Source organism: Camellia sinensis, chromosome 6, assembly GCF_055761805.1.
Source record: "Camellia sinensis isolate YWXY chromosome 6, ASM5576180v1, whole genome shotgun sequence".
NCBI classification, from domain to species: domain Eukaryota; kingdom Viridiplantae; phylum Streptophyta; class Magnoliopsida; order Ericales; family Theaceae; genus Camellia; species Camellia sinensis.
The window spans coordinates 88226718-88239838 of record NC_138966.1 but is presented as its reverse complement, the minus strand read 5'-3'; the positions used below and the strand labels follow the sequence as shown (position 1 = coordinate 88239838).

Sequence of the window (13121 nt, the reverse complement as noted above, 5' to 3'; positions counted from 1 at the left end):
CTGATTTCAAATTTAAAAATATAAACATTTCATCATTTCAATTCTCAATTCTCAATTCTCAATTCTCAATTATATGAATTGATGATTTACGAATTTCATCATTCCAAATTTCAATTCTCAATTCTCAATTCTCAATTCTCATATTTATGATTTATTTAAAAAATTCAAAAAATTAAAAAAATTCCAAACCCGATTTATGATTCAAAAGCATAAAAATTCAAAAGCATTAGAACCCTTAATAATGTGAACCCTAAAATGACATCCTAATTTGAACAATCCTAATAATGTGAACAATATGATATCGAACCCTAATTTCATCACCACAACCACACTGACAAAGCATAAACATTCATAACCATATTCAATTCACAAGCAACATCCAAAAATTCAAAAGCAAAAAAATTCCACAAATTCAAAACCATTCGCATTTCTGATTTCCAAACCCTGATTTCTGATTTCAAAAAATTGCCAACCCTAATTTCATAACCACAATGATAAAAATCCTAACACATTTAATAATTCACATGTAAAACCCTAACATTGACAGAAAAATACAACACATTTACAAACACAAAAACTAAATACATAAAATTAGGGTTAATGTCATACCACGGAGAGAGAGAGAGAGCAGAGACCGAGAGCAGAGAGCGAGAGCGAGCTGAGATGAGCTGAGATGGAGGAGGGTGAGAGATGGAGAGGTTGAGAGATGGAGAGTGAGCTGAGAGCGAGATGGAGAGCAAGACCCAAAAAACCTAAGTCTGAAAAACGTATGCAAATGAGGGGGGGCTTCGTATATATGAGGGACGTTAAAAACGCTGATTGAAAAAGCGTTTTCATTTAAGTAAACTCGCTATTAGCAATAGCGTTTTTCTGGCAAAAATTTTTTGTGTAAAATCGCTATTAGCAATAGCGTTTTTTGGCAAAACAATTTTGTGTAAAAAGCGCTGTTCTTAACAGCATTTTTCTTGGGAAAAAAATTAACCCTAGAAGCGCTATTTGTAACAGCGACTTCTTAATCAAAGTCGCTATTTGTAATAGCGATTTTCCTGTTCATCTACTTTTGCGCTCCTAACAGTAAAAGCGCGAATAGTAATGGCGCTTTAGCTTAGTTTTGAAATTCCGTCAGAAGTTGGCCTAGTTTTGAAAATACAATATAAAAAAGACTTATATTGGGAAAAGCCTCTAAAAAAAGTGAATATGTACTAAATAAGTCAAAAAGTCAAAAAGTCACTATCTTATTTAAGTCACATCATCTTATTTAAATCACATCACCTCTCTAACACATCACATCAAACCCAACCCAAACCCAACCCAAACCCACCAATAAGTCAAAAAGTGCACTTTTTTAGGACATCCCAAACCAACCCGAAATCAACACAATATGCATATATACATGTCATCCACGTGGTAGAAGGTGAATGGTGAGGACCACTCATCCACAAATGCTCTCTACAGCATCTGATCTCTCCCCTCATTTGAAACCACAACTGTGGACCTTTCAGTCTACAAAACTAATTGACCCCACCAAGAGCCTAGCAATCAATGTAACGGTCCGCTCATTCAAAACGTTCATATAAATTCAAAATCGAACGCATTCACTCAGCAGCACTGCAAAAGGAAGAAAATCTCTCTCTCTCTCTCTCTCTGTGCAACTGAAAATGGCGGACACTCGATTAAACTCCAAGAACTGCGACTCCGAAACCCTAAATTCAAGCTCTTTTTCGCACAGAGTTCATGATTGTATCAAAGATTTGAAAATGATTGAACCTTGGGTTCAAAATGGAGATGCACTTTCAGGTCTACGGATCGAAGATTTTTACGATGGTGACGGTGACAATACAGATTTGGCGGATTCGGTATTGTGTATTTCGGGTTCAAGATTGATCCGAGCAGGGTTTAAGAAGAACAATTTCACAGGTTATTTTGCTTATTAATTTTGTGTTTTTACTATTTTCCGTTTGGTTGCTGAGAAAATGTAGGGAAAGAGAACGAAGCTGGTGATTTGAATTCTTGTTTATGCTGTGTCGAAAGAAGTTGATATGGATCTGTTTATTCTTTCTTTTTCAACATCAGAACGATTTAAATTAATGCCATTCAATGTTTTATTTTGTTCTTTCTGTTTTCTTGGCAACCAAACAAAGGATTTAAACTATTTTCTATTTTCGTTTTCTACTTCATCCCTAAATTATCAACTTTAGTCCCTAAAGTTTCTAATTTTTGTTAATGTAGTCCAATTAAAAATAATTATACAGATTATATTACACAAACTCTTCAAAATAAATCAAATACCTGTGTTGGATAAGGGTATTACTTTTCCTCAGACATTTCTTATATAATTGTATTTAATACTGCTGTTATATGTACATATTATTGTATAATTGCTATAAATGTCTTTTTGCTATAATAGTTATATGTACATATTATTGTATTTTATCTCACATACTTAATTAAAAATTGTAAAAAGTTGACCTTTTTTTGCCGAGTCTGCATATCCTTAAATTTATGATTTGATGAGTCCGGCCTCTAGATACATACCTGTATTCACCTGTACCCGAGTCCATGTAACATAGTATACAAATCAATAACAATTGAAGATGAACTTAGTGAAAAAGGGTTATTTTAGAATTTAAAACATTTAAATCGGAAAGAAGCACACATTTTTCTTATTATTTTGAACAAACTACACCTCACAACCAATTTAATAGTGTTTGTTTGTAAGATTTAAGTTGTTCAAATTATAAATTTATCCTTTCGCCCAGCAAATTAGCTTCAATGGTTATTGATTTGTATAATCGTTTTTAATTGGACAACAAAAATTAGAAACTTTAGGGACTAAACAGATGATGTTGGTAATTTAGGGATGAAGTGGAAAAAAATAGAAATAGTTTAGAGGATAAAAGTGAAATTAACCCTTTGTTTTTTAGTATATTAAGGAACTTTGTTTGAGTTTGATCTAAACTTGGGAGTATCTGCGGCTATGGTTAGGTTTTTTTATTTTTTATTTTTATCATTTTATATTTCTTGTCTATATTTTTTCTTCTATGTTTTAGCTTTACACAACATGGTTAATAAAAATAAATAAAATTATGCAACACCAAGGAGAAGTGATGGCTCAGCTTGAAGTTACTATAAGTTGAGTCCCACATGATGTGTGCGCCAAATTAATAAAAATATTAAAGATTTTTAAGATCTTTCATGAATTCTTCATGTTTCTATATAAAAAACATATGCATATATAATCAAATAATCAATGCATCACAATGCAATTAAGAGGAAGTAGAAAAAATAATACTCTAACGATTCTTGGTGATTGGTACCAAGAGTGTGAAACTTATTGTAATAAAACAAATTCTTGCCTAGACCCCAGTAAATCACGACTAATTTTTGGTTGGAATGGCAGGAAGTTTGTTGTGCCATGAAAGAATTTTTTGTGAAATTGGATTCTGAAACCATAATTATTATGCTTCAAAGCCAAATGATTTGGGGGAGGGGCTTGATTTTGAAATAGTATTTGATAGACTTCTTCATTCTTGGCTGCAGTTATACGGTTACAAAAGTTTTGTAGACATGACTGTTACAAAAGTTTGGTAGCAGTTGCAGAGTTTAGAAGTGCTGAGTTTCCATATTTTCCCAAGAAGTTAACAAAAATCAGATATACTAAACAGTAAAAAAATGTAATAACTCTGTTGAAAAAGGAAAAAGTGTTACACAACTTCATTTACTGGTTCATATACCAAAAAGTGTGCTGGCATTAGATAGTAGTATAGATATATGAGGAAGACAAGTAGTTGATTAAACGTTGTATGATTAAGATCTTTATTCTTTATGCTTTATATTAACAATTCGTTTATGAAGACATTGTAGTAGAAAACCTCTATTATGGCTAGTCAATTGTTTAGATGCACTAGAACTGCCCAACTGTCAGCTGTTGTTCCAGTAAATATAGTGAACATTTCATGTGTGGGACCCTGTGTGCATATACAAACCTTTATGCATATGTATTTTCTACTATATTGACTATTGAATATTCATTTTGTTTTCTTTTTGGACCAGATGACATTGTGAAATTTGTAAATGCTGGGGGTGGGTCTATGAATGAAGTAGGAGATACTGCTATTTTCATTATGCCTGATACTTCCTTTGAAGGAGGAGATGTCTTAAGAACTGATGAAGGGATAATTGATGGTGGTGATTTTGCTCCTCTTTATCAGTCAGCTCGGTTTGGAAATTTCTGTTACCGATTTGACAACCTCCCCCCTGGAGACTATTTCATTGATCTTCATTTTGTGGAAATAATAAACACAAATGGGCCTAAAGGGATGAGGATCTTTGATGTTTATATACAGGAAGAGAAGGCAAGAATTTTTTTTTTTCATGCTTATACTAGTGTTATTATTCTAATTTGTAAATTGGCTTTGAGAACTCTCTTTTGATGTGAAAATGTGGCAGGTTGTATCTGAACTTGACATCTATTCAATTGTTGGAGCCAATAAGCCGTTACGGTTGGTAGATGTTAGAGTTACTGTAGGGGAAGATGGGGTAATTGTGATAAGGTTTGAAGGAGTTAATGGAAGCCCAGTAGTTTGTGGGATTTGTATTAAGGGAGCACCAAAAGTACCTGGTATTTCTCACTTTCTCGCGTTTGATTTTCTTTATCAACCATCTAGACATGATAGTCATACTGGAAGTTAATGTGTTGTACTCTGTTGTGACTTGAACAAAGGTTCTCAGGTGAAACACAATGGTCTTGTGTGTAGTAATTGTGCTGCTGAGGTAGAAGTGACATCAGCTCAGGTTAGACTTGATTTAGAGTGAAGATCAATAACTTCTAAGTTTTTTAAATTGTCACTTATCCTGAATTCAAATTCATGTTATTTGCAGAATAAACATATTAGACTGAGATCTACAGCCAAGTACGAAAAAAAGATAGAGGAGCTGAGTACCCAGTGCCAGCTCAAGACAAAGGAATGCTATGAGGCCTGGATGTCCCTGACAGCTACAAATCAGGAGCTACAGAAGGTTAGGATGGAGCTTGACAACAAATCCTTTGAAAATCACTGTCTAGGTAAGGTGAAAGTCAGTCGTATGTGGTGAGAATTACTTATAAAAGAAGAGAAGAGAAGATTGTGTTCAAGATAGCTGTCATCATTTGATTTAAAACTTTTATTGTATCTGGGGTTCAGTGAAGGTCACATGATATTTGTGGTCCATTAGATGGATACTCTAAATTATCATTTTGACTGTAATGTCAAATTTTTTGATCATGGCTTATTTCATTCAGATCAAGCAAAGGCTATGCAAGCAGCAAAGTTGAGGGAAGTAACCAGTAGATTTGAACATAAAAGGAGGTTTTGGGAAGCAGCTATTGATGAATTAAAAAGAAATATTAAGGTAAATCTCACTTGTATAGTGGAAATTCTTTTTACAGCAGATCCATTTTTAGATTGGTTTGGAGACAGTTTTGGATAATTTTTATTGATTTATTGGCAGGTCATGAAAGAAGAGCATTCTCAGCTCTCCCTTGAAGCACATGATTGTGCTGATTCCGTTCCTGAATTGAATAAGATGATTTTGGCTGTTCAAGCACTGGGTAAGTGTTCATCACCATGTAACTTCAGTTGAGGGTGACCATTGGTTCAATGGTAAAACCTTGGTCTAATAACCTTGAGGTTATGGGTTCAAGTCTCAGGGCAACCATTTTGTGCATTATGCCAAAGGTTAAGTGTGTACCCAATTTTCCCCCTTCCAAACACACTTTAATGTGTACTAATTGGGTGTTGTTTTTATTTTTTTAAATTTGTAATTGCAGTTGCACAATGTGATGATCTTAAATTGAAGTACAGTGAGGAGCAAGTGAGGAGGAAGCAGCTTTATAATCAAATTCAGGAAGCAAAAGGTATATTCTAGTATTTATCTTAAGTGATTTGATTATGTGTTTTGCATTTGTCCTTTAAAAATTGGGTTGACTGAAGCTGCTTCTTTTTTGTTTTTTGCCAAATACGTATCAGGGAACATCAGGGTGTTTTGTAGGTGTCGTCCATTGAGTAAAGAGGAGGCATCATCTGGGTATGCTACAGTTGTAGATTTCAATGCAGCTAAGGATGGAGATCTTGGGATACTTACGGGTTGTTCCACAAAGAAATCATACAAATTTGATCGTGTGTACATGCCAAAGGATGATCAAGGTATCACCTCTGTGACTAGATTTTCTGAATTTGATAAGTATCTATATTTTTTATTATTATTAAGAGTACACGAACTGAAATTATTATTGCAAAGAATTCCCTATTTATTTGGTGTTACTAATATTTAACTTCTGCGTTTACTCTTATTTTTCTGATATTCCAGCTCCTTTTTTACTTTTAAGCGATACTATGAATATACAATATACTTTATGGGGAAATTTGGCAAAGACCCCTCCATTGGGCCCTTCTTTGGTGAAAATGAATGACAACCTATAAAATTTTCCTTCATACTTGATGGAGGACACAAAAACATTTTTCTATTTATTTTTGGACAATCTTGCCCTTCCATATATACATGAGAGAGAGAGAGAGAGAGAGAGAGAGAGAGAGGAGAGGAAGTTACTAGCGAGGTGTTCATGTTGAGCAGCCAGTGAGTTGTATCGATTTGGGCAAAGCTTGAGATGTCCATTGGGAAGCTCTGATTTGGGAACACCACTCCGAACATTCTTTTTTTTTTTTTTGCTTCGTTCCAAAGAGAGAAAATGTATGAGAGAGAGAGAGAGAGAGAGAGAGAGAGAGAGAGAGAAGTTCGAAAAGTTGAGAGTACAACAACATATGTGAGTTGTTGTTCGAAAATTTCATCTCGAGTTGTTGTTGTTGCTCTTTTAATTTTTTTATTTATTTTTTATTGCCCTTTTCAAGAATGACAGTAAAGTTTTACTCTGGTAGTGTGTAACAGCCTTTTGTAATACAAACTTTACTGTGAAACAGAGTACTCCCACTGTCCCATATTGTTAGTCCTTTTTCTGCATTTAGGATGTCCCAAAATATTAGTCCTATTTGAAAAGTAAAAATATTTAATTTTCCAAAATTAACATTTTTAAAATACATTAAAAATTAAAAAAGAGAAGGGCATTATTGGAATAAGTGCTTTTAAATTTAAATTCAAATGTAATGATTACATTGTCTCCTTAAAAAAGTTAAAATTTCTAAAAGGGACTATTAAATGGGATAGAGGGAGTAATATTTTACTGTGAATTAGAATAAAATGTTATTGTGAAACAGAGTAAAATGTCATTGTTTACGTCAATGACGGTAATTTTTTTATTTTTATTTTTTAAATAATTTCATAGTCAACCTGGATCTTGTTTGATAGATTTTGATAAGAAGATTCTAAAAATACTAATTTTATTAAAAACTAGATAAAAAATTATATCATTTTAAAGTTTTAAGATATTAAATTAGTCACTAAAGATATTTTGGTAATAGTGGTGTGTACTGGACTTCTCAAGAGAATTTTTTTTGTACTTGTCCTTAATGCATGCATTAAAGTTTTATTAAGAGGTAGGGCTTTGACCACATCCCCCTATTTTATGCTTCTCATCTTGACTTGGAGTTGTCTTTTCTCATAACAGTTGATGTATTTGCGGATGCTTCACCTATGGTGACTTCAGTGTTAGATGGCTACAATGTTTGTATATTTGCATACGGCCAAACAGGGACAGGAAAGACTTTCACGATGGAGGGTACCGAGCAGAATCGAGGAGTTAATTATAGGACTTTGGAGCAGCTGTTTAAAATAGCTGAGGAGAGGAAAGATACCTTCGCATATAAAATATCTGTCAGTGTCCTTGAAGTTTACAATGAGCAAATCAGGGACTTGCTTGCCACCTCACCCACATCAAAGAAGTAAAATTTTAGTCTCATGCATTTCATTCAAATACTTCTAAAAACTTGGTCAAGTTGCTTTATATTGTTGTTGATTAGAATTTCGCTTTGCTGAACTCTCTACTTTGAAGAATGACTAGCCTTTGGTTTACATTCAATATCTTGATTAGGTTTTCCTTTTTATTTGGAACTTGAATGAATTACCAATCTGTATATGTGGATTTGTTTTTTCATGTTTTAGGTTGGAGATAAGGCAAGCTTCTGAGGGCGTTCATCGTGTACCAGGGATTGTGGAAGCCAGAGTTGAGAACATTAAAGAAGTTTGGGATGTTCTGCAGGCTGGAAGTAATGCAAGGGCTGTAGGATCAAATAATGTGAATGAGCATAGTAGCAGATCTCACTGGTGAATATTCTTGTATTTTCATTTTTTTTTTTTTTTGAAAAAAACTGGAGGTTGTCCTTGTAGTCTCATTTTTCCCCCCCTCAATTTTGATAGCATGCTATGCATAATGGTTGGAGCAAAAAATTTGATAAATGGTGAGTGCACCCAGAGCAAGCTTTGGCTTGTGGATTTGGCAGGCAGTGAGAGGCTGGCGAAAACTGAAGCACAAGGTGACCGGCTGAAGGAAGCGCTGAACATCAATCGATCTCTTTCAGCTCTTGGGGATGTCATATCTGCTTTGGCATCAAAAAGCAACCATATACCATACAGGTCTACTTATGATAATGGGTCTTAAAAGACCAAAAATGTAAAAATTATGAGATGCTTTTCATCCATTTTATAACACTTTTCATGGATTTGATAAAACTTTTAACCTTTTTGCTATTTTCCAAAAGCACTTTTTATCTTGATTTTAAATGGTGCCCTGGGGCATTTGTTAGCATTTTCTTTATAATAATTATTGTATTCAGGCATTTCTTGCCAGTTTTTCCATCCTGATTCGAATCGTCCGTGAATTTGCAGAAACTCGAAGCTTACACACTTACTTCAAGATTCACTAGGTAAGTGACACAAAGCGGGTTTATTTATGAATAAGTGAAATATGCTAATCATTATAGATAAATCTAAGTGTACATATGAATTTCACAGAATGGGACAAGTGAGACAAACCCTTTCTGCACCACTAATCAGTATATGTGTGGAATAATATAGGCTCGTGTAACAACCTCTGCATGAACAACATAGCTGTGTTAGATTGTTTGATTAGTCAGGTTGGTTTCTATTACAAAGAAGTTTAAAGTTACTCTAAATCGGTAAAGACCTAAATTTACATGTTGCAGGGGGTGATTCCAAAACGCTGATGTTTGTGCAAATCAGCCCTTCAGAGCAGGATTTAGGTGAGACTGTAAGTTCTCTAAATTTTGCAAGTCGGGCTCGAGGGGTTGAGTTGAATCCTGCAAAAAAACAGATTGATATGGGCGAGGTTCAAAAGATGAAATCGCAGGTAAGCTAGTTGGATGACGAATCTTAATGCTCTTTTCCTTAATATTGAAAGATGACAATATCGTTTTTATTGTTAAGAAAATGAACGGCAAATCATTTTATTTCCCTCTGTTTTTGGCTACCTAAAGCTTGACAAAGTAAAGCAAGAATGCCGATCCAAAGACGAACTCTTAAGGAAGTCACAGGAGAACATTCAGAACATAGAAGACAAATTCAAAGGCAAGGACCAGATTTGCAGAAGCCAACAGGAAAAGCTTAAAGAACAAGAAAGCCAGCTTGAAACAAAAACCGAGTTATGCAGACAGATGGAGAAGCAACTTTTGCAACTTTCACAAGGAGTGAAGGGGAAGGAAGAAATTTGCTCGACTCTTCAGCAAAAGGTTGTTTATTGGATGAAAATTTTGATTGCATTTTTATCTTTGTTATATACACCTGAAAGTTGTCTTATTGTCTCAATTTTACGTCAAAGGTCAACGAGCTTCAGGACAAGCTAAGAGAATGTGAGCATTTGGGTTCCACAGCTCTCCAGCATAAGGTTTGTGCAGCCAAAATAACCTTATCTGCTTTACGTTCTGCAGATGTTTGTTAATTGTACTTGCATCATTTCTTCCAATAGTTGGTGAAACTAAGCAACAAATGAAAAATGATTTCTCTTTTCTGGTAAAGTAATGGCAGCAATGTAATGTTGCAAGCTGTTTGGTCACGCCAAATTGACAAATTCTAACATTATACTAATGAACAATAACAATTAACTCTATTGACTTCTATAACTCTGAAATTTCTTGTTTCGTATGATTTGGGATTGTTCTTTTAGGAGATGGAGTTTCGCTATAAAAGTAAGCGAACAAAACATCCATTGAGAAAAGATGCTGACAACTCTTCTTTTGATTCCTTTTCTTATACAGTAGTTAACGTGCTGGAAATATGGGTGCAATACTAATTGATTCTCTTATGCTACAACAGACTGAAGAGCTTGAAAACAAATTGAAAAAGAGGACACAGGAGTTCGAGCTTCAGTCGGTGGTCCTTCAAGAAAAGGTCTTTTCATTGAACCATTTAACCCTAATTACTAAAATTGCTACCAAAACTAACACTTCTAAGGGGTGATTCAAATTCAAATTTTAATAGCATATTTACTTGTTTTCTACACTTATATCTTTAGCTATATCATCTTGTGGAAGCTCCCATATTTTTGCTCATTTGTCAGCCAATAAATTTTTTTCTAGTTTTTACTGCTAGAAAAACCATTGTTGATTATTTGTTTTTCTTTTTTTCCCCATTAACTATTAATTATCACCATTTGCTAACTATTCTTCCTACACAGGTTATCGAACTTGAAAACAAATTGAAATTGCAAAGATGCAACAAGGAATCTCAGTTACTTCATGAAAAGGTTCTTCCTACATCTGCAATGCTGATGAACAAATATTATCAGTACTTTGACATAACAATTATTAGTCACTTATTTTATGTCTAAATGTTTTGGCAGATTAAAGAACTTGAAGAAAAGTTGAGGAAGCAAGATGAAGCGTCAGAGAGTGAGCCGCCATTATTTTCTTCTGAAAAATCAAAATCAGCCACTGCGAATGATCAAAAAACTCCATCAACTGCAGAATTTACAATAGACAGAGATCTCCAGAGTCTGAGGAGCTTAAAATCCAGTAATCGCTCTGTGAGCCGAGGATCAGTATTGCTTAAAGGAACTGACTCCCTACGTGAGTTAAGGCGGAAACGTGAGGGGATTGAAAACAATTTCATGTTGCCTGCTTCCTCGATTGAGAAGAAGTTGATGGCAACAGAATCGAACAAGGCTGTTAGGCATATTGACCCGTCTAAAGCATTTGCAAGAGTTGCAAGAACTACAAAACCATTCCCAGCTGCTCAAAGGCCCTTTTCCAGTAAACAAGTCATAGGGATCAAGGAGAGAGATAACGGTACAAGAGTTTGGTTAAGATAGTGGATGGAAAAATGTCTTTTCCATGTAAAACCCATTCTTGAGTTGTTGTATTCATATATTGATTGATCTTTGTTCCACAATGCTTGAAGTGGCAATGTAATCTATGTTGATTTCTGAGCTTCACTAGAAATTTTATGCAAAAAGAATGTTTTTGTGCAATGTACTTGGAAGTCTTGTATAACATTCAGATCTTCCACGTAATCTAATTTTTTTTTACCACATTTTGTTTATCTCTAGCACACCTATTCATGAGTTTTAATGGTTGTGAATAAAATATAATAAGAAAATGTATTCTAGCATTATTAGATTTTAAATCCTCCATTACAAATTTTACGGATACTTTGAAATGTACAAACATTCATAAAAATATTTATAAAATTTGTCAATACAAATATTTTCAAATTTGTCAATACAAACAACATATTGAGATTGTTATCACAATCCATCTATATTGATACTTTCGGTAGATACTACATTAGGACTAACAAGTGTACGGAATTGATCAATATGGATAGTATATGCTTTCTTCTATCCATTAGCACAAGAGTAATGAAAACGAATTCACTTACTTACCTTCGGAGGTACTAGATGACTAGGAAATAGATAAATCTAACAAATCATCAACAATGCACTACTAGCTTTACTATAATGAATAGAAATATAATCATTCAAAGCAAAAATAACAAAAATGCCAAAAAAAAAAAAATTGGAAATATTTAGAGTGAGTTACTAAATATGTACTTTTTGTTTGGTAGAAGGTTACTGTGTGATAACGGACTATTTGATTTTATTCGGTTCTGGTACACTAAACAAAAGTCAAACAATCATGTTCAAAAACAAAACGAAAACATAAAAATAAAGAAAAAAAACTCACAATTTCACTTTTTTGCTGGTCTTTGATCACCATTTATTCGTCCATTACTTTTTCTATGATCAAAATACTACGATTCTAATTTTTTAAAAGTACATGTATAGTAGAGAGGAAGAAATCAAAAAGGAAGAGAAAAAGTAGAGATTGAAGTGTAATGGGGTAAAGAGATAATCAAATCAATTTAATTTCTATCTTTTGTCTTTAAAGGTAATTTTAAACATGGGTAAAATTGAAAAAAAAAAAAAAAATCTCGAATAAAGAATAGAGTAATCCTATTTACACCACTAGTTTACCTCTTTACACCCTCCATCTCATTACACCACTAAAAAAATGTGATTCTCATTTCACCTATTATACTACCAAAACAAACCCTAAACTAAAACTCTTCAAAACCCTTTCAGTTTTGTCTCTTTACACCAATAACTTTTGGTAATACAATACTAAAGAATTTAAATTACTTCATTGTCGTGTTACCAAATAAACTAATTTTTTTCAACCATTTGTTGTCGTTTGATTGGATGATTTTACTTTATTTAACAAGAAATTAGTTAGAATCCGTTTGTGATTTGTCTGTTCAGTGATACATTGTTATACAAATTAGATTACTCCAGTGCCATGTTGTCAAACTAAAACAAATTTGTCTAACCACCTGTCGTTGTACGTTTACAGATTACTCCAATGTCATGTTACCGACCTAAAATCAGTTTGTCCAGACATTTGTTGTTTTACGTGCATTGTAGATTGTCTTTATCGTTGTCACATTAAAGGCATCATTTCGCTTCAATGTAATCAATATCTCTTTTGTTCGTACCACACTCTTTGACACGTCAACTAACAAGAATGTTTCATCCTCAGATGATCTACCAGCATATTAGTGCCCTTCAAGATGTTCAGCAGCCTGATGATTGTACTTGTATTACTGCAATGAGTATAAGTATAATCCATCCAAGAAAAAAACAAAAAATATAAATAAAATTGAAAATGCAGGGTAATCGA

General features: G+C 33.7%; 1 protein-coding gene across 1 annotated transcript; it reads left to right on the top strand.

The window, feature by feature from the left end:
* The first annotated feature begins 1542 nt into the window (after window positions 1-1542).
* On the top strand, window positions 1543-11475 carry LOC114269752 (kinesin-like protein KIN-14R). The gene is made up of 19 exons (XM_028211108.2): window positions 1543-1917; window positions 4054-4355; window positions 4450-4621; window positions 4724-4794; window positions 4882-5065; window positions 5282-5391; window positions 5491-5590; window positions 5810-5896; window positions 6009-6185; window positions 7601-7874; window positions 8095-8256; window positions 8350-8565; window positions 8818-8855; window positions 9135-9298; window positions 9426-9677; window positions 9767-9832; window positions 10261-10335; window positions 10622-10690; window positions 10787-11475. Exons 1-19 carry the CDS (start codon window positions 1659-1661, stop codon window positions 11252-11254), a joined length of 3246 nt encoding a protein of 1081 aa, XP_028066909.2. The 5' UTR covers window positions 1543-1658; the 3' UTR covers window positions 11255-11475.
* Window positions 11476-13121: the final 1646 nt, after the last annotated feature.

Coding starts and splice junctions, on each gene's coding strand:
- LOC114269752 (XM_028211108.2), top strand. CDS start 1,659: ATGGCGGACACTCGATTAAACTCCAAGAACTGCGACTCCGAAACCCTA. Junction 5,591..5,809: donor TTTGGCTGTTCAAGCACTGG/GTAAGTGTTCAT, acceptor TTGTAATTGCAG/TTGCACAATGTGATGATCTT. Junction 9,833..10,260: donor CCACAGCTCTCCAGCATAAG/GTTTGTGCAGCC, acceptor ATGCTACAACAG/ACTGAAGAGCTTGAAAACAA.